Source organism: Xyrauchen texanus, chromosome 2 (genome assembly GCF_025860055.1).
Source record: "Xyrauchen texanus isolate HMW12.3.18 chromosome 2, RBS_HiC_50CHRs, whole genome shotgun sequence".
Lineage (NCBI taxonomy): Eukaryota > Metazoa > Chordata > Actinopteri > Cypriniformes > Catostomidae > Xyrauchen > Xyrauchen texanus.
This window is the reverse complement of record NC_068277.1, coordinates 19,140-41,114: the sequence shown is the minus strand read 5'-3', so window position 1 is coordinate 41,114 and position 21,975 is coordinate 19,140. Positions and strand designations below refer to the sequence as shown.

The 21,975-nt window shown below is 44.2% G+C and overlaps 2 protein-coding genes across 2 annotated transcripts in view; one reads left to right on the top strand and one right to left on the bottom strand.

Annotated features, from left to right (window-relative positions):
• The window catches only part of LOC127654639 (NACHT, LRR and PYD domains-containing protein 3-like), a 121,654-nt gene extending 108,089 nt beyond the window's left edge, over window positions 1–13,565 (bottom strand). Inside the window, exon 1 of the mRNA XM_052141868.1 lies at window positions 11,494–13,565. Within this exon, the coding sequence (XP_051997828.1) occupies window positions 11,494–13,475 (1,982 nt within the window). The 5' untranslated portion in view covers window positions 13,476–13,565. The remainder of the gene's footprint in view (window positions 1–11,493) is intronic.
• Window positions 13,566–20,804: 7,239 nt separating this feature from the next.
• LOC127663300 (uncharacterized) lies at window positions 20,805–21,725 on the top strand. The gene has a single exon (XM_052154822.1). It carries the CDS (start codon window positions 20,805–20,807, stop codon window positions 21,723–21,725), a length of 921 nt encoding a protein of 306 aa, XP_052010782.1.
• Window positions 21,726–21,975: the final 250 nt, after the last annotated feature.

Genomic DNA, 21,975 nt, shown 5'->3' with positions numbered 1-21,975 from the left:
TAAATTGATCTGATGCTGTCTCTTGGTATCATTGAGTCCTCAAAAAGTGAGTGGTGCAACCCTGTTGTCTTGGTGCCCAAAAAGGATGGCACACTCAGGTTTTGCATTGATTTTAGATATCTGAATGCCATTTCCAAATTTGACTCCTATCCAACACCTCGCATTGATGACTTGATTGAATGTTTGGGCAAGGCAAGGTACCTTACTACTATTGATCTGTGTAAAGGCTACTGGCAGGTCCCTTTAGCACAGTCATGCCGTGAGTTAACAGCCTTCAAAACCCCCTGGGGACTCTATCACTTTAAAGTTATGCCTTTTTGGGTTGCATGGGGCCCCTGCTATGTTCCAGAGACTGTCAGATTTTGCCATGGCTTACCTGGATGACATTGTTGTTTATAGTAACACATGGGAAGAACATCTGAAACACCTTAAAGTGGTCTTTGAGTGTCTCCATGCTGCAGGACTTATGGTTAAAGCTGCCAAGTGTACCTTTGCTAAAGTACCTCTACTCTACAGTAGAGAAGGAATGTTTGGCGATCAAATGGGCTTTGGACTCCCTCAAATACTACCTCTTGGGGAGGGAATTTAGATTAGATTCAACTTTATTGTCATTGTGCAGAGTACAAGTACAAAGACAACGAAATGCAGTTTGCATCCAACCAGAAGTGCAAAAAAGCAGAAAAGTGCAATGTAATAATCAAGTATAGACAGGTGGTGCATAGGCAGGTACACAAATATATTGCAGTGTTATAAGAGCAGAATAAATATGGCTATGTAATATGAGCAGTGTATGAATAACATGTACAGATATGTGCAATGTAGTAGCAGTGACATTTAAAATAGTAGTAGAGTAATATAGATATATTTACATTTACATTTATTCATTTGGCAGACGCTTTTATCCAAAGCGACTTACAAAAGAGGAGAAACATCAGCGAATCATCTTAAGGAGACAGTGGTACAAAAAGTGCCATATTACAAAGTTTCACTATCATCAGAATAGTATACAAAACAGATTTAAGTGCAACAAGAAATGTAAATATATATATATATATATATATATATATATATATATTTTTTTTTTATTAGTGACCGGTTAAGTGCTTTTGGAAAAGATGTGTTTTTAGCCGTTTTTTGAAGATGGAGAGTGAGTTAGCTTCCCGGATTGAGTTGGGAAGGTCATTCCACCACCGTGGTATGATGAAACTGAAAGTCCTGGAAAGTGTTTTGGTGCCTCTTTGTTTTGGTACGACAAGGCAATGTTCCTTAGCCGACCGCAGGCTTCTATATATATGCAGTGTATTAGCAGAATATATAGTAAGAAAACGTCTAGGTTACGTATGTAACCTCCGTTCCCCGATGGAGGGAACGAGACGTTGTATCGGAGAAGCGACACTAGGGGTCTCTCTTGAGTGCCGATATATACCTCTGTTCTATGAAAAAAGGCCAATGAGAAGTTGGCAGATGGTATTTGCATTTCCCGCCCCCGGACATACGGGCATTTAAGCGGGGCGAATACGAGAGTTCATTCAGGATTTTTCTGAGGAGCCGGAAATGGTCCGGCCACAACAGTGGCTCGGCTCAGCGACGTGGCGGTTAAGACACAACGTCTCATTCCCTCCATCGGGGAACGGAGGTTACATACGTAACCTAGACATTCCCCTTCTGTCGCTCTCTCCACGTTGTGTCTGAGAAGCGACACTAGGGGTCCCACTTCAATCATGCCATGCGCTGAGCCGTGTACGTGAACTGCTGATACAGGAGCGGGCAGGTATTCTTACGTGCAAAGGCGACCAGCTGTATCAGGCTGCACGTACCTTCCCCAATGCCCAATTAAAGTCATCAGAATCCTTCTGGTTACCCTAGTGAGGGGAACAAGGTGATGCTTGCCAACCTGGGAACGGGCCAAGCCTGGCTGGGCCTCTTTTCTCTCTATGTTTCTCGCATTAAGGGAAGGGGGTCTTACCCCGTTTCCTATTCTTTCAGGGGGATAAGACCCTGCGGAGACCACACCTACCCTGCAGGGGAGGCAAAGAGTGGCGAATACATCACATGGCTGCTTAGGTCCTACGTGGGAAAGTTGGCGCGGTGGTAGATCCAGCCTCGTGGAGGGGGGAAGCAACAGCATGGCGACCGAGGCAGCTGGAACTGCCTAAGGGAGACACGGGAGTCCACTCGTGAGGGGACAGTACCGAGGAATTACACACAGGGGGAGTCCAAACAGGAGGCCTTAACCTGTGGAGCACCTATTCCAGTACAGGGTAGATTGAGTACCCGTAGTGGCTTGGGTCGGCGAGTTCCTCCGCTGAACTGCAGACCCAAAAGGGCTAGGGAGGAATCAACCAGGGATCCAAAAGATGGGGTCTCCTGGGAACAAAGGCGCACTATTTTACCTTGGCTGAGGGAAAGGGCGCTAGGCGCAAGCGATTCACCCGGCCAGTTCATCAGCGTGACCTTGACCTTGCACAGCACCTGTGCAAGAAGGCTCACTGGGGGAAATGCATACTTAAGCAGCCCCGCGGGCCAGCTGTGTACTAAAGCGCCTGCCCCGAGGGGACCATCTGTCCGGGCATACCAGAGTGGGCAGTGGGAGGTTTCTTTAGAGGCTAACATGTCTACCTGGGCCTTACCGAACCGTTCCCAGATCAGCTGGACCGACTGGGGGTGGAGCCTCCACTCCCCACTGGGCAAGCGTTGCAGTGACAGCACGTCCGCTATCACATTGAGGTTGCCGGGGATGTGAGTGGCACGCAGCGACCACTGAGGTGCTGTCTGACCTGACTAGGGCATGTTTGTCTCAAATTAATTGGAGAAACTTCCTCAGGGCAAAGAAAACAGCCAACAACTCTAGGCAGTTGATGTGCCAGCGGGTGCGTGCCCGTTGCACATGGTGCCCCAACCCGATTTGGAGGCGCCGGTCTTTACCAGGACGCGTCGGGACACCTGCTGCAAGGGTACTCCTGCCCGTAGAAAGCAGAGGTCTGTCCAGGGTTTGAAGGTTTTGCGGCAGGCGGTGGTGATCTTGGGACTCGAGTCTGAGGCCAGTGCTGAGGTGGTCTCACATGCATCAACCCCAGCGGCGCAGCCACCGCGGAGGATGCCATATGCTCCAGGAGCCTCTGGAAACGTTAAAGGGACCACGGTGCCTGGCTTGAAGGAAGCGAGGCATTTCAGCACCGACTGTGCACGCTCGTTGGAGAGACATGCTGACATTGAGACTGAGTCTAACTACATGCTGAGAAAAGAGATGCTCTGAACCGGGGCGAGCTTGCGCTTTTCCCAGTTGACCTGAAGCCCCAAACGGCTGAGGTGCCTGAGCACCTGGTCACTGTGCACGCATAGTAACTCTTGCGAGGGGGCCACGATGAGCCAATCATTGAGGTAATTGAGTATGCGTATGCTGGCTTCTCGGAGCGGGGCAAGGGCTGCCTCTGCGACTTTCGTGAAGACGCGAGGGGACAGAGACAGGCTGAAGGGGAGGACTTTGTACTGATACGCCAGACCGTCGAACGCGAACCGTAGAAAGGGTCGGTGTTGTGGCAGGATCGAGACGTGAAAGTACGCGTCCTTCAAGTCTACCGCTGCGAACCAATAAGACTAGTATTTTGGACGTACCTGGTGGGGCTTCGCAGCGGGGCGGAACAGGTAATACGTTGTCGGGAGGCAGTGAAGTGTCCCGAGGCTCTGGTGCTGAGAACAGACTCGAAGCACTTACTTACTCCGCGCACCCGGCAGGAGGCGGGTTCGTGACTGAGGAGGAGGTCTGATGTTGGCGTCCTCTGGACTCATCTGAACCGGCCTGTCCGGGGAACAGTCGTGGGGCTGAGGGTGGGGGTACCGCGTTCAGGAAGCCGGGACTGTTGAGATCTGGAAGCAAAGTGCCATGAGAATGGCATTTGCAGGCCAGGTGAACCAGAGACAAAAGGAAATAGCTCTATTATTGAGAATGTAATGAAATTAACAAAAGATTCTCCTCCCGGCCCTCCACCAGGGAACGTAGCGGTCTTACCAGCTCCGGAGCTACCGTCTCGGTCTCTGGGTCGGTCATCTCAGGAGCACCTGGGAGCCTTCCGGGTCCTCGAGGGGGTCCGTGAGACGAGGGGCGTCCAACTTCTGCGGGGAGCTCGACGCTGGAACTGAGAGCTGGGCCCACTCTATTTTGTTAGTGGAGGCGGAGCACCACTTTCTTTCTTTCTTGAAAGCCACAGGAGGACGCCCTGGTGAGCAGACAGGTCAAGATGTGTGAAATAGTCTCTGTCGGTTTCTTCACCACCGGCAGTGTCGTCAAGTGGTGTCGCCGAATGGACGGAGCTGGGAGATGGGAGCCTTTTGAGAAAGCGTGCTTTGACTGCCTCCTGTACTGCGACCAGGTCCTGTCCATGTGTTGCTTTTCTGGACCATGGGGGGTGGCCATCGCCTGTTCGAGTGCAGTTCCTGCGGCACGTCAAGAACAGGACTACCCAAGTGCAGGCAAGCGTGCCGGGGAGGCAGGAGGTTTAGAGGGGATTTACCCGGTGAAAGCGTCCCGTTATTCTCCCCAAATCGTCTTTCATCGCCCGCTGTGCCTGCCCCAATCCCGTAGGAAGGAGGCGAGGCGCAGGGGGGCGGCTGAAGTGGCTTCCTCTCACTACAAGAGAAAGCAGAGATCACAACACTGCCGTGGTTATGTTCTCACACTGAAAACTTAACCCATTGGAGAGAATGCTCATCCCGAGCTCGGATGGAAACAAGCAAGCGTGCCGGGGAGGCGGGGTTTTTCAAGGAGGTTCACCCGGCGAAACGGAGCCCGTCATTGTCCCCAGATCGTCTTCATCACCCGCGGCGCCTGCCTCAATCCCATAGGAAGGAGGTGAGGTGCGGGGGGTGGCTGAAGTGGCTTTCTCTCACTACAAGAAAAAGCCGCGACCGCAATGCTGTCATGGCTATGTTCTCGTACTGAAAACATAGACCATTCATAAAAACGCTGCTTGCGTGTGATCGCAACCCAGGTACGCGAGGCAGTTTTTATGACCGTCAGAGGTGGGGAGAAATCAACCGCATCCAGAAACTACACAGGGTCGATTGTCATTTGTCACCGGGATGCAGAGCTAGAGTTCAGTAGGATGACAGCTGCAGGAAAGAAGCTTCCTCTGAGTGGGGTGAACAGTCTGTGGTTGGGGTGGGAACAGTCTTTGATGATGCTGCGCGCCTTACGCAAGCATCGCTTACCCTGGATGGCCTCGATGGAGGGGAGAGAGGAACCGGTGATGCGTTGGTCAGTTTTTACCACCCTCTGCAGTGCTTTCCGGTCATGGGCAGAGCAGTTGCTGTACCAAACTGTGACACAGTTGGTGAGGATGCTCTCGATGGTGCAGCGGTAGAAGTTCACCAGGATCTGAGGAGACAGGTGGACCTTCTTGAGTCTCCTCAGAAAGAAGAGATGCTGGTGAGCCCTCTTGATCAGGGTAGAGGTGTTGAGGGTCCAAGAGAGATCCTCAGAGATGTGGACACCCAGAAACTTGAAGCTGGTTACACGCTCCACCTCAGTCCCGTTGATAGAAGTGGGTGTGTGTGTGCCAGCTTTAGACTTCCTGAAGTCCACAATGAGCTCTTTGGCCTTCTTGGTGTTGAGAGCCAGGTTGTTGTCAGTGCACCACGATGATAGGTGCTGGACCTCCTCCCTGTAGGCCATCTCATCGTTGTTACTGATGAGACCGCAGTGTCGTTTGCGAACTTGACAATGGTGTTAGAGCCATGTACAGGTGTACAGTCGTAGGTGAAGAGGGAGTAAAGGAAAGGGCTCAGCACACATCCCTGTGGTACACCGGTGTTCAGGGTGATGGTTAAGGAGGTGTGGTTAGCTAACCTAACAGACTGAGGTCTGTTGGTAAGGGAGTCCAGAATCCAGTTACAGAGGGAGGAATTGATGCCCAGTTCACTGAGTTTGGTGATGAGTTTGGAGGGGATGATGGTGTTGAATGCTGAACTAAAGTCAATGAACAGCATTGTCACATAGGTGTTGCTATTGTCAAGGTGGGGCAGAGTGAAGTGCCGTAGAGATGGCATCCTCTGTGCTCCTGTTCTGACGGTAGGTGAATTGGAAGGGGTCCAGTGAGGGTGATAAGCAGGTCTTGAGATGGGCCAGGACCAGTCTCTCAAAGCACTTCATAATGATGGGGGTGAGTGTAACAGGACAAAAGTCATTAAGGCTTGTTGCATTGGAGTGTTTTGGCACCGCCACGATGGAGGTGGTTTTAAAGCACGCGGGGACAGCTGCTTGGTCTAGTGACAGATTAAATATGTGGGTTCAAACCTCAGTCAGCTGCACAGCACAGGCCCGGAGTACGCGTCCGGGGATACCATCAGGACCAGCAGCCTTGCGTGCATTAATCCTGCTCAGTGCCACACACACATCGGTTGAGGAGAGTGTGAGGGGCTGGTGAGCTGCAGAGACCACATACTGGAGTTTGAAACTGCCTTTTATACTACACCACAGGAAGTGGAAGGAACCAACTCCTGGCAGTGGGCAGGGGGACTCTGAACTACAAAATACTTAACAACACAGCAGCATGTGGATAATTTGTTTGGGTTAGATTAATATTGGGTTTTGGTAGTTTTGTTTGTTTAGTAATTTCTTATGGTTAGTTGTTTGGTTTATTTTGGGTCTTGGTAATTGTAGTAAGTGTGTTTGGTGTAGGCTAGCCTTTGTGTATATACACTCACCTAAAGGATTATTAGGAACACCTGTTCAATTTCTCATTAATGCAATTATCTAATCAACCAATCACATGGCAGTTGCTTCAATGCATTTAGGGGTGTGGTCCTGGTCAAGACAATCTCCTGAACTCCAAACTAAATGTCAGAATGGGAAAGAAAGGTGATTTAAGCAATTTTGAGCGTGGCATGGTTGTTGGTGCCAGACGGGCCGGTCTGAGTATTTCACAATCTGCTCAGTTACTGGGATTTTCACTGAACAACCATTTCTAGGGTTTACAAAGAATGGTGTGAAAAGGGAAAAACATCCAGTATCGCGGCAGTCCTGTGGGCTAAAAATGCCTTGTTGATGCTAGAGGTCAGAGGAGAATGGGCCGACTGATTCAAGCTGATAGAAGAGCAACTTTGCCTGAAATAACCACTCGCTACAACCGAGGTATGCAGCAAAGCATTTGTGAAGCCACAACACGCACAACCTTGAGGCGGATGGGCAACAACAGCAGAAGACCCCACCGGTACCACTCATCTCCACTACAAATAGGAAAAAGAGGCTACAATTTGCAAGAGCTCACCAAAATTGGACAGTTGAAGACTGGAAAATTGTTGCCTGGTCTGATGAGTCTCGATTTCTGTTGAGACATTCAGATGGTAGAGTCAGAATTTGGCGTAAACAGAATGAGAACATGGATCCATCATGCCTTGTTACCACTGTGCAGGCTGGTGGTGGTGGTGTAATGGTGTGGGGGATGTTTTCTTGGCACACTTTAGGCCACTTAGTGCCAATTGGGCATCGCTTAAATGCCACGGCCTACCTGAGCATTGTTTCTGACCATGTCCATCCCTTTATGGCCACCATGTGCCCATCCTCTGATGGCTACTTCCAGCAGGATAATGCACCATGTCACAAAGCATCGAATCATTTCAAATTGGTTTCTTGAACATGACAATGAGTTCACTGTACTAAAATGGCCCCCACAGTCACCAGATCTCAACCCAGTAGAGCATCTTTGGGATGTGGTGGAACGGGAGCTTCGTGCCCTGGATGTGCATCCCACAAATCTCCATCAACTGCAAGATGCTATCCTATCAATATGGGCCAACATTTCTAAAGAATGCTTTCAGCACCTTGTTGAATCAATGCCACGTAGAATTAAGGCAGTTCTGAAGGCGAAAGGGGGTCAAACACAGTATTAGTATGGTGTTCCTAATAATACTTTAGGTGAGTGTATATACCCCTCCTTTTGTGTCATTCGGGATGTCAGGTTTGTTATGTTAAGATGTATATTGTAGTCTTGTTATGTTGACCTCAGTTTTGTTAAAAGACCCACTTTAAGTACTTTTGTTTGAACTTTAATTGACATAGTTGGCTAAATAAAGCCTAAACTTTCTTAACAACAACCATGTGTCCTTGCCTTTACTGCTTGGTCCCTGACAAACATCATTGCTCCCTTGTCCCCCCTTGCCACCCCTCCATCCTTATGCATTCTGGCCTCTGACAGGTTTATACGCAAAATATCAAGGAAGTAAAAAATCCAGTGTGACAAATTGAGCTAATGTGGGGGTTGCCAGTGCAAAGCATTTTATGTCTAGAAAGCAACACTTGTTTCTGTTACAATGATAAACTGAAAGAGAATTAATCTTTAACACCATTTTGCACATGAGTTCCTTCTGAACTGACTGATCACCCCAATTTTATTTAAAGCTGAATTATGTCATTTCTGTTGCAAAGTACTATTTGTTTTCAAAACTCCTTTCTGAACATGCCCCTCCCATCTGCTGTTTATTGAACAAGCATATAGTCCCGCCCCCAGCTCTCCCCATTGGTTGAGTCAGTGCTGTTGTGACGGGTCGCTAAAAAACAAACAGTGGAAAATTCATAGTGCCACGGAGACACAGTCTTTACAAGTTTCAAGAAAAGTAAGCTCAATTATATTTGTCTCTGCATATAAAGATAGGATTGGAGAAATTATTTTTACACAGAACAAGTTACATATCAGCTTTAATGCATGCTGTATTAAAAAAAATTATTCACATGTAATGAGGGACAGACTCTACCAGACGCGGCGTCAGCCGATTTTGCCGGGCTTCAGCCCCGATTGTTTTGAATGTAGCTCCGAATGTATTTTGAAAAGTTGACTGACAAATATGAAACCGGACAATAGCCTATGTAAACCCCCGAAATCATAAATTGCCTTATTTCATTGTGCTTTGGCTTTGCATATACTGCATACAGCCTGTAAAAACAGACATAGGTCTTAAAAATAATCTAGCCTATAGAATAAGTTTCTTTGCTGTCGGTAGCCTATGGGCGACTCCGTTTCTTCCTCTCTGTTGAATATGCAGTAGGTAGGGGAGGAGCTAGCATAGTAATTGACATCAACTAACGTTACTTAGTGGTACTTAGTTAACAGCTGTTAGCAGGAAAGACAAAAATGAAGCAAATGAGGCTTTGGGGATTTTTCCGAAAGAAGTCAGTGGGTAAGAATTCACATTTTTTTGGTCCTTCAAGTCTGAAGATCATCATCTGGCTGGCTTTCACCCACAGTAGTCTAGTTATTACTATAGGCTACGTTAGCACTTGGACCAGCATGCTTATCATCGCATTTGAAGATAAACAACGGCTACACATTTCGAGATAAGTGTGCCCATTTCTAGAAATGTGTAGGCTACATAACCTTGCTATTGTTCCTGCTGTAGGTAGCCAGGAACACTAGTTTTATCCCACTGCACTTGCAACAAGAGTAAAGTCACCTTTAGCCTCATTGTTAACGCACCCGCCTCCAATGCCGGGGACGTCGGTTCGAGTCCCATTCGGAACGGTTACACACTGAACACTTTCCTTGTTTATCAGGTGTTGATTTCTCTAATGATAACCAATAAGCATTAACATAAATTGTATGTGTGACTTGTTTTGTGATATTAGTGTGTAGTAAGTATACACTTTGATTAAATGGTTTTGTAGAGGATAGCAAAGATGAGCTACAGACTGAGGAGCAGCAGCAGCAGCTGTGCCAGAATCAGGCATGGAAACTGGTAACAATTAATCAGTCACTTTACTTTAGAGAAAGTTAAAAGTGAAACATTGTTTATCCCAATGATCCTAATGAAAGGATTTTATAATATAACTGTTTTGTGATGATTTTATGGTAATGTGCATGAACATACAAGAATCATGATAGAACTTAGGGCAATCCCACTGATCTGCTCTTCCCAATACATTTTCTTCAATGGTATTGGTCTACAATTTGACATATGTAGCACTTGATGAATTAGTTGTTTGACGCTGATTTGCAGTAAGTTATGTACTGTATCTGTTCTTTTGCATCACAGATGATTCAGGGAGGAGAGAGGATGAGTTAGTCGAGGATAGTACTAGAGTGGAAGATTTAGGAACTGTAGAAACAGGCCCAGCAAGAGCAAAACTCAAAGAATACCCTCTCACCAGCTTTGGACTACAGAGAAGTGGTTGCTAGTGTGAAAATAAAATGGTCTGGGCTAAGCCCCGGATGTCCTTCAGTGCTGGAAATGCCTCTGGACTCTACATTAAAAAACATATAAAGTGATTTTAAGATGCAATCATGAATGCATTGCTGGTATGTTGTTTACATCACAATACTGCATGGCATTCTGAGTTATAGTAAAGATGGTTCTAAGGGTGCTTCTCATTTCTGAAAATTTGCATCCTCGATTCCTTTCCTGAATTTTTCTCGTTTCATACCTCACCCTCAAAGGAAAGACATTTTTTCTCCACTCTTATGGTTGATGTGAACAATAACTGAAGCTCCTTACAAGTATCTGCATGATTTTATGCACTGCACAGCTGCCACATGATTAGCTGATTTGATAACCACATGAATAAGTAGGTGTACAGGTGTTCCTAATAAAGAGATCATTCAGTGCATGTTAAAGATTTTTTAACCCTTTAAACAGTGTTCTCATTAACATGACGTTTCATAACACAACTTTCTGCAAAACTCTGAAATTTGTGTTCTTAAGTGCATGTAATTTGAGTCTATAATGTGGCTCGTCCTGTTAAACACTTGATAATCGTAGCTGTATTTCACTTCAAGCAGCGGTACTGCTGCATGCTCCCTACACACTGAGCAGGTAATGTCTGTAGCTGTGTTCTGATTCACAGGGTCCCTCCACAGTGTTCACTGCTCCCTACTCACTACATTCACACAGTCACTGTTTGGGATTGACCACCACAATTACTTTACAGGTGTGAGTCTTGAAATATTCTGTTCACACAAGAGCTTTCAGTAGCTGCTTGAATACTTTCTGAATGAAATGATTGACAAGTGATGACCTTAGCAACGCTGCAGCGTCTCACTCCTGTAAAAATTAGCGGTCACCTTTAAATGTCTGGTTAAGCTAAATCTGGGCCTTTCTGTCAGATCACACACCCACTGACAGGATGGAGGGAAAAGAGATCCAGCAATTTGTTCAGTAATTTCTCAAAGTAACACACTTTGTCATTCCACTGAAAGTTTTGGACTCAAACTTGTTGTACTTGAAAAACTGACCTGAACCCCACCTGCTACATGACAGTTTGCAGACCTCTAGTCTTTGTGGTTAAGAACAAACAGAGGATCAGATTTGTAGCGTACAGAGTCTGAACATTCACTTCAGACAGACAGAAGAACAGATTGATGATCTGTCAGCTGAGCTAGTTTCATCTTCATGATGTATTTTGATCTTGTATGCAGCACAGATACACAGAGCAACAGCACTGTATCATATCACAGTCAACTGCAGGTAATCTCATTATCTTGTGTGATGATATTAATGAATACTCACAGAGCTTTTCTGCACTTCATCACAGCTGGTATCAGTCGTCTTCTGCCCTCATCTGATGTGTTGTATTTCTTCAGATCAAACTCATCCATCACCTCCTCTGATATCTGAAGCATGTAGGCGATCGCTGAACATTGAGCAGGAGAGAGTTTCTCCTTTGAGTGTTTGTCTGATTTCACAAACTCCTGAATCTCTCTGGACAGAGTCTGATCGTTCATCTCCAGCAGACACAGGAACAGATTGATGGATCTGTCAGCTGAGGGAGGTTTATAGTTATTACTGACCCGACTGATGGATCTGTCATCTGAGAGAGGTTCATAGTAATAACTGACCCGATTGATGAATCTGTCATCTGAGAGAGGTTCATAGTTATCACTGACCCGATTGATGAATCTGTCATCTGAGATACCATCATCATCACGCTTGATTTTGTCTTTAATGTACTGTGTGATTTCTCTGATGCTCTCCGAACTGTTCTCTGTGTGTGTCAGTAGATCCTGTAAGAGTCTCTGATTGGATTTCAGTGAGATGCCCAGCAGGAATCGCAGGAAAAGATCCAGATGTCCATTTGCACTCTGAAGGGCTTTATTAACTGCTGCTGTTAGTAGATTATACAGACAGTTTCTTCTAATGTATGATTTATATCTATAATCCAGAATCATCTGCAGTGATTCACTGTTCTTCTTCATTAAATGTGAGTAAAACACAAAGAAAGCTGCCAGAAACTCCTGAAAGCTCAGATGAATGAAGCTGTAGACTTTCCTCTGATGAATCACAGATTCCTCCTTAAAGATCTCAGTGCAGATCCCAGAATACACTGAGGCGTCAGTGACGTCTATGCCGCTCTCTTTCAGGTCCTCCTCATAGAACATGACATTGCCCTTCATCAGCTGTTTGAAAGCCAGTTCAGCAAGTTTCACAATCACTTCTCTGTTGGACTGCAGGAGTTTTTTTGGATTTCTCACTTTTCTAGACAGGAGTTTCATCAAAAATTTATTTTTATACTTCTGATCTCTTTCATTATTCACTTCATACTTCTGATTCCTCACATTGATCTGAATGAGCAGGAAGTGGATGTACATTTCAGTCAGAGTTTGAGGGATTTCTGCACTGTCGTCTTGTTTCAGGATGTTTTGAAGCACAGTGGATGAGATCCAACAGAAGACTGGTATGTGGCACATGATGTGGAGGCTTCTTGCTCTTCTAATGTGTGAGATGATTCTGCTGGCTTGATGCTCATCACTGATTCTCTTCCTGAAATATTCCTCCTTCTGAGGGTCATTGAATCCCTGAATCTCTGTCACACGCTTGATGTATTTGGAGGGGATCTGATTGGCTGCTGCTGGTCTGGAGGTGATCCAGATGAGAGCGGAGGGAAGCAGATCTCCTTTGATGAGGTTTGACATCAACAGACCCACTGATGAAGTCTCAGTCACATCAGGAACTTTCTCAATGTCTGAAAACTCCAGTTTAATTCTGCTTTCATCCAGACCATCAAAGATGAACACAAGTTTACACTCATCATAAATCTTTGAGTCCAGATCGTGAAGTTCAGGATGAAAGTCCAGCAGAAGTTTGTGAAGACTGTACGGCTCATCTTTAATCAAGTTTAGCTCTCGAAATGGAAGCACAAACATGAAATCTACATCCCGATTGGTCTTTCCCTCGGCCCAGTCCACAATGAACTTCTGCACAGAGACCGTTTTTCCAATTCCAGCGATGCCTTTAGTAAGAACAGTCTTTATTTGCCCTGTTCTCTTCTCCTCACATCCTGCTTCAGGTTTAAAGATGTCATTGCAGTAGATTGGAGTGTCTTGATGGTGTTGAGTTCTGGGTGTTTTCTCCATGTGTAAAACCTCATGTTCTTCATTCACCCCTTCACTCTCTCCCTCTATGATGTAGAGCTGTGTGTAAATCCTGTTCAGGAGCGTTTGATTCTCGTGTAGTTTGATTCCCTCAAATAAGCTCTCATACTTGTTCTTCATGCTGGTTTTGTGTTTGTCTTTGACTGTCTGAAGAACATCATCTACTGGTGGATGAGAATCCTGCTGCAGGTCTCCAGTCACATCATCTCTGTTCACACGGCAGAAAACAAGGAGAAAAGAAACTGATGAAAGAAGAACATCAAATATCTTCATACACAAAGAAGAAGATTTCTCATTTAAATCCACAGAAGTGTAATTGACTCATTTCAGACACAACATGTCTGTAGCTGTTGTCATGGTCATCTCACAGAAAGAAAAACAGCAGGTCTGAAATGTGCACAAATATTTGCCAAATTTGCTCCATTTCTGTAAGGAATAATTGATGACGGACCGTTTATTTACTCACACTTGTGTCACTCCAAACTTGTATGACTTTCTTTCTTCTGCAGAACACAAGATATTTGGAAGAATATTTTGGCTGTTTTTGTCCGTACAATGCCAGTGAATGGGGTCCAACACTTTCAAGCTCCAAAAACAACATAAAAGCAGCATAAAGGTAATCCATTAGACTCTAGTGGTTTAATCCATGTCTTCTGAAGCGATAAGATCAGTTTGGGTGAGACACTATATTTAAGGTCTTATTCATTAAAATCTTCAGCTTATCTTTACTATGTGCATTCATGAGTGAAGCTTGTTCACACGTCCTCATGCTTGACACTGTATGTGATCATGTGATCTCACTGCTTTCTGTCGGTTAGCATCCAGGAAAAGCACACATATGCACCATACTGAACAATAAACCAATTAACATCTAAATCTAATTGTGAGTGTATAAACAGCATTGTACAGCACATTGTTTACACTTGTTGTTGTTTTTAAATGTGCTCTAGAAATAGATTGAACTTGACCTTCTGGTTGTATTAAAACCATGTTAGTTCTTGCATGAACATGAAATTACGATCGCATCAAGCGTGAGGATGTGTGAACAAGCTTCTCTCGTGAACACACATAGGACAGCTAAACTTTTACTGCTGAGCTCACCGGTGCGTTCTTTCTTTTTAAGAATGTTCCAAACAGTTGATTTGGCCACACCTAATGTTTTTGCTATCTCTCTGATGGGTTTGTTTTGATTTTTCAGCCTAATGATGGCTTGCTTCACTGATAGTGACAGCTCTTTGGATCTCATATTGAGAGTTGACAGCAACAGATTCCAAATGCAAATAGCACACTTGAAATGAACTCTTTACCTGCTGCTTGTAAATGGGATAATGAGGGAATAACACACACCTGGCCATGGAACAGCTGAGCAGCCAATTGTCCCATTACTTTTGGTCCCTTAAAAAGTGGGAGGCACATATACAAACTGTTGTAATTCCTACACCGTTCACCTGATTTGGATGTAAAACCCTCAAATTAAAGCTGAAAGTCTGCAGTTAAAGCACATCTTGTTCATTTCATTTCAAATCCATTGTGGTGGTGTATAAAGCCAAAAAGATTAGAATTGTGTCGATGTCCCAATATTTATGGACCTGACTGTATCTATTTTCAAAGAGGAAATAATAAACTACTTGATTTAGTTCTGGGTTCACTTCATGTAGTTTGTTATATATACACACATTCATTCCATTTACCATTTGCTTTGAATGTACATATTAAATATGGGTTTAACATCAAATGCTGGTATATTACATACTGTCATGTCCAACTGAAGTGCTTCCTTAGCTGCTTTATCTGCCTGTTCATTATGTTGTTCATATGGCCTAGTATACAACAAAAGACAATATTAAAATCTTGTGTTTCTAAGGAGTCGACTTTTACTATTATGCTAATAATTGTAGGGTGTTCAGAGCTTCGAGTGTTTGCAGGCAGGATTTAGAGTCTGTACAGTTTAGAAAGTGACATTGCTGTTCTTTTTCTATTTGTTCTAAAGCTAGTAATAATGCACAAGCATCTGCTGTGAAAATGGATCTTTGTCCAGGAATAGACTTGCCAAACATTTTGGACCAATCACTACTGCTGCAGATACATGATTGTCTGACTTTGATCAGTCTGTGTACACTGGTACATGAGATGGTAAACTACATCTTATGTCAAGGAATTTCTCCTGGTAGACGTTTGGATGATTTATCTTTTTAATATACTGAGTCAGGTTCATCATGACAGTTGGTTTTTAATATTCCAAGGCGGTATAGGGCACAGCTGTGTCGATGTTAGGATATCTAGATTAATGTCTATGTTTGCCAAGTGTGGTTTTATGCAAATTCCAAAAGGACTGATGTACCTGGGTCTGGCTTCATACAGGTGTTAGGATATGCTGGGTTACATTCATTAGCTTATAGTTTAACTGCATAGTTAAGGGATAATTTCATTCTTCTGTTATTTAGTGATGGTTCTCTTGCTTCCGTATTCAAGCATTGGACTGAGAGGTCCTAAATGCTCCTAGTGCAAGTCTCAATCCTGTATGATGTACTGTGTCCAACATTTTAATATATGACTTCCTGGCAGATCCATAAACTGCGCTCCCATAGTCTATTTTTGATCGAACAAGTGTCCTATATAGTCTCAAGAGTACTTCACAATCTGACCCCATTTGATCCTTGCCAACACTTTTATAATATCCATTGCTTTGAAGCATCTATTCCGCAGCATTTTGATATGAGGGATGAAAGAGAGTATATTACTGAAAGTAAGTCCTAAGAATTTTGCCTCCTTTATGACTTTTATAGGTTCCCTTTCCAAAAATAGTTCTGGCTCGAGGTGCATAGATCGCAAAATACAAAAATGCATACACACAGTTTTTGATTTCAAAAATGTAAAACCATTTTGTATGGACCAGTCATACATTTTATTTATGCATATTTGTAGTTGTCTCTCAATTACGTTCATATTTTTGCCTTTATAACAAATGCACACATCATCTACATACAGGCTCCGGAATATATTTGGCCCCATAACACTTACAATCCAGTTAATTTTAATGCTAAAAAGAGTTACTGAAAGTATATTTCCTTGGGGCACTCCTGATTCTTGTACATGCAACTCCATTAGATGAAAATTGGAAATAAAAATGGGTAGACATCCCCGGAAACTCATATTGGACAAATCTTTTAGAATGCCATACCTCCACGTACTCTCTTAAACTTTTTCTAAATAAAAAAATACTACATGCTAGTGTTGTCAAAAATGCCGGTACCAAGTCGGTACTCAAACAAAAAATTATTTACGTTACCAGAATTTCTGAAGGTACCGTGGTACAGAGTACCGGGTCTACCCGGTACCCAAGCAGAGTCGGGAACTTTCGAACGCTCACAACAAGAAAAAGATGGCGACAAGCAAAGCTGCTGTGGAGTCTCAACTGAATCATGTCGAAATGAAAAGTGGAAAAAGCCAGGTTTGGAAATTCTTTGGATTTGAGGCTGATGAAAAGGGAAACCTCATAGATCAGCAAAAACCGGTTTGTAAACGCTGCTTTCACAATTTTCTGACGAAAGGAGGAAACACATCAAACTTAATAAAGACAGACACACGGATTTATTCAAGCAAATAAAGCAGGTGAGTTTAAAAGCATATTATCATTTGCATTAGGGCTGAAACGTTTAGTCGACATTATCGACATTGTCGAAAATACAAAATAGATGAGAAAAATTTTCTTGTCGAATAGTAGTTTGATCTCATTTAACCTAACAGGAAATCACAGTAACGATGACGCGTGAGAGCAGCAGTTGTTCACGCCTGATGCAGGAAGAATTACACAGATCAGTCCAGATGCACTCGAAACTTTCACAGTTTATTTTATGTAGATCCCAAAGTATTAGGGAATGATTAAAAAAAAAAAGTACATGTACCGTTGTGGAATAAGCGGAGGAGGAGCTCTTTAAAGAAACATCCCGGCGTTCATAAATGCAGTTATATTTAATGCGTTATTGCTTTATTAAAGTTAAATAATACAGAAGCAGCTCATGTTAATAACTATAAACTCAGAAACGGGCATTTCTCTGTGTGTTCGGTGCCTCTTCTATGAGTCATGTGCATGTCCCGATCTAAGGGGGAGAGATTGAAACTGCACCGGCTGAGAGAGACTCTGCCTCGGGGACACTCCTCCCTCACGTCTGGGATGCTCAATGCAGCTCGATTAGAACTTATTTAATCATAATATCTAATATATATATATATATATATATATATATATATATATATATATATATATATATAAATAATGTCCATATGCATTTCTTATCATGAAGAAAAATGGCAAAATGCAGCTTTATTAATAAGCGAGCACTGTTAATTGATTGATTTGGTTAATGAGTATGCTCCCAATTATTGTGGATTCCTCTCAGGTGTGTTTGTCATGTGTCCATGCCATGTGATGTTCTATTTAAGCTGCACCTGTACCAATAAACAATTTACTGTGTGTTCTCACTGCAACCTGTGTAAAGCATGTTTATTCTTTGTCTTTAGCCGATATCTAGTCAAGCTCTGTTTAACAGGTTATAGGCCCAGATGCGTTGATGTTTGTGCAGATACGGCGTAAGTAGAGTGCCAGCACCATGAGCGAAAGGACAAGTTCACGTTGGTCTCGTCTTGTGTTTGACGGAGACGAAAGGAACTATGAACTGTGGGAGACAAAGTTTTTGGGCCATTTACGGTTGCAGAAATTGAAGGATATAATTTTGAATGGGCCTGCCGTGAGTGTGGATGCAGACGCACTAGCTGAGGATGCAGCAAAGAATGCTGAAGCATATGCTGAACTGATCCAATTCCTCGATGACAAAAGTTTGTCCCTGGTCATGCGAGAGGCTGCGGATGACGGGCATGGAGCACTCAAGATCTTGCGGGACTATTATGCTGGAAAGGGTAAGCCCTGCATTGTGAGTCTCTACACAGAATTGACTTCCCTGCAAAAGCTGAGTGGTGAGAGTGTGACTGACTATGTCATACGTGCCGAGACCTCAATCACAGCGCTGAGGAATGCTGGAGAAGTATTGAGTGATGGACTATTGGTTGCAATGGTTTTGAAGGGGCTGCCAGAATCATTCAAGCCTTTTTCCATTTTTGTCACTCAAAGGGATGAGACTCTCTCTTTTGCAGATTTTAAGACAAAGCTGCAGAGTTACGAGAGCACCGAAGGTATGCGCACAGCTGTGGCCGAAGACAATGTCATGGGGGCTCGGGCGCATTTAAGGAAGGCCAGTGCCCCGGCAGGTGTAAGGGTGCGGAGCACTGAGAGCGGGGACATTGAGTGTTTCCGTTGTGGCCAGAGAGAACACAAGGCAAGACAGTGTCAGCGTGATCAACAGTGGTACAGCCAGGGTAAGCGTATCACATGGCGAGGAGGATGGAAACAGCAACGGCAAGACAACGCACATCGGGTGTACGAGGAGACAGACGACGCACATGGGGTGTACGAGGAGACAGACAACACTTTTGCCTTCAAGTTGGTGACCAGTGATCGTCAGCCAGGGAGTGGTGTCACCAGAAAGGGGTTGATGGTGGACACCGGTGCGACATCGCATATCATCACTGACCTGGCCAGGTTTAAGAGTTTCGACGACCGATTCCAGGCCGAGACGCATTGCGTGGAGCTGGCTGATGGCACAAGGTGCAAGGGGGTCGCGGAGCGCAGAGGAGAAGCAGAGGTGTGTCTGGTTGATAGCAGGGGGCGGCACCTCAGTGCCACACTGAAGCAGGCACTGTACATTCCCTCCTATCCCCAAGACATCTTCTCCGTGAGAGCTGCAACTTCCAGCGGGGCAACAGTGATCTTTAAGGAGGGTGAAGACATCCTGCAGTATAAAGATGGTACATGTTTTCTTATTCATGAACATAACAGGCTGTTCTATTTGCCTACTGTGCCAGTGAACAATGACTGTGTTGATCAATGTATGAGTTGCCATGATATTCAGAAGTGGCATGAGATTTTGGGACACTGCAATTTTAATGATGTTCAGAAGTTATAGAATGTTGTGGATGGTATGTCAATCAAGGGTAAAGTACCCAAGTCTATGCAATGTGATGTGTGTGTACAAGGTAAATTCACTCAGAGTAGGAACAGAAAGCCTGATGTGAGAGCCAAGTCAGCTTTAGAGTTGGTACATACTGACTTGGCAGGCCCCATTGACCCAAAGTCCAGAGAAGGGTATAGGTACGCACTTTCCTTTACTGATGACCACTCAAGTGCAGTGTTTGTTTACTTTCTGAAGCACAAAAGTGACAGTGGACGCCCCATATGGGAATGTTACATGTATCAGGTCTGATAATGGTGCTGCGTTTACTGGACAGGGTTATCAAGTACTACTTCGCAAGAACAGAATCAGACATGAGACATCAGCACCATACTCACCACACGAGAATGGCACTGCTGAGCGCAACTGGAGAACCCTTTTTGATATGGCTAGATGTATGCTCTTAGAAAGTCAGTTACCCCACGAGCTATGGCCATATTCAGTCCAGACAGCAGCGGTGGAATAGATGTTTCAACAACCGCACCAAACAGACACCTTACTTTATGCTAACAGGAAGGAAACCCAATATGTCCAGGATGCAGAAGTTTGGTACTGTGTGTTATACTTATAGACAGGACAGGAAGAAGCTAGACTCAAGGTCTGACAAAGGCATTTTTGTTGGGTATGATAAGAACAGCCCAGCCTATATGGTCTACTATCCTGACAGTAGAAAGGTGATGAAACACAGACTGGTGAGGTTTATGTCCAATATTGAGGGACAGGAGACTGATGACGTGTCTGATGACTATGACTTTGGTGTGCGGTATAGAACAACCAGACCTGACCCTGACAAACCCAAACAGTGTGACATTCCAGAGATTAGGCTAGGCCCAAGCCAGATAAGTCTACAGTCAGCTGAGGTCAAGCCAGAATTGTATTCTCCAGATACCCTGAGTAGAGAGAGGAGATATCCTGGTAGAGAGAGAAGGAGGCCAGATTTCTATGGGGTGGAGAGTGATCAGGTGCAGATCAGCATTGATTATTGCTATAAGATGGTTTCCAATATACCTCAGACTTTCAGAGAAGGTGTGACTTCATCCAACTCAAGAGAGTGGGTAGATGCAATGGATAAGGAGATGAAATCACTGAGGGATAACACCACATTTACTTTGACCACCCTACCTGAGGGCAAGAAAGCAGTGGGGGGTAGATGGCTGTATGCTATCAAAACCAATGCTGATGGATCTGACAAGTATAAGGCCTGCTATGTCCCCAGGGGGTATAGTCAGGAGATGGGTGTAGATTATGGAGAAACCTTTTCTCCTACTGCCAACCTTACCAGTGTGAGAGTGTTAATGCAGAAAGCTGCTCAGGAGAATTGATCCTCTATCAGATGGATGTTAAAACTGCCTACCTACATGCACCGATTGATTATGAAATTTACATGGAACAGCCAGAGGGGTATGATGTAAAATCTCAGACAAATGAGAAAATGGTGTGTAAACTGGAGAAATCATTGTATGGGCTAAAGCAATCAGGTCGAAACTGGAACAAAATGTTACATGACTATCTGTGTGAAAACATCTTTGTACAAAACCCATCTGATCATTGTGTTTACAAGAGAGAAACAGAACATGAGAAAGTGATAATATTGATATGGGTTGATGACTTGGTCATTGCTGCCAGTGATGAGAGAGCTTTAAAAACTGTCAAAGAGATACTTATTGGGAAATTCCAGATGAAAGATTTGGGAAGACTGAAGAATTTTCTAGGTATCACTTTTGATCAGTATGATGGGGGTGTGACTATGTCACAGCAGAGTTATGTTGGCAAACTGCTGGAAAGGTTTGACATGCAAGATTGTAAACCCAGGTCGACACCTTGTGAACCAAAGTTGAATTACACCGATGGTGATGAAAAGCTGAGTGACCCCAGGAAATACAGAGAGGCAGTGGGTAGCCTAATCTACCTAACCTCATGCACTAGACCCGATCTGAGTTATGTTGTTAGCAAATTGTCTCAATATTTCAGTGAGCCAACAGAAGAGCAGTGGATAACTGTAAAGCATGTACTGAAATATCTGAAAGGTACAAATGACAAGATGCTCTGTTACAGGAAATGTGATGAAGGGTTAAGGTTGGTGACTTACAGTGATGCAGATTGGGCAGGTGATGCAAATGACCGATGTAGTACTTCTGGTTATTGTGTTAGCCTATGTAAGAATGGTCCTCTGATTTCTTGGAAGACCAAAAAGCAGCCAACTGTAGCATTATCAACATGTGAGGCTGAGTACATGGCATTGGCTGCCACTATACAAGAGTGTTTGTACTTGACACAATTGCTTGAACATCTTGATGATTATTAGTATGGTGTACCTATGATTTATGAAGACAATCAAGGTACAATTGCATTGGCAAAGAATCCTGTTAGCAGACAGAGATGTAAGCATATTGATATTAAATACCATTTTGTGAGATCAACTGTAAACAATGGTGAAGTGTTTTTGGAGTATTGCCCAACAGATCAGATGGTTGCTGACCTAATGACTAAACCAGCTACAAAAGTGAAGCTACTTACCTTTTCCACGTTCCTGTTTGGGTTATAGCCAAGCCAAG

Bases quoted from the DNA above. Each gene is read 5' to 3' on its own strand.
- LOC127663300 (XM_052154822.1), top strand. From the start codon at position 20,805: ATGGAACAGCCAGAGGGGTATGATGTAAAATCTCAGACAAATGAGAAA.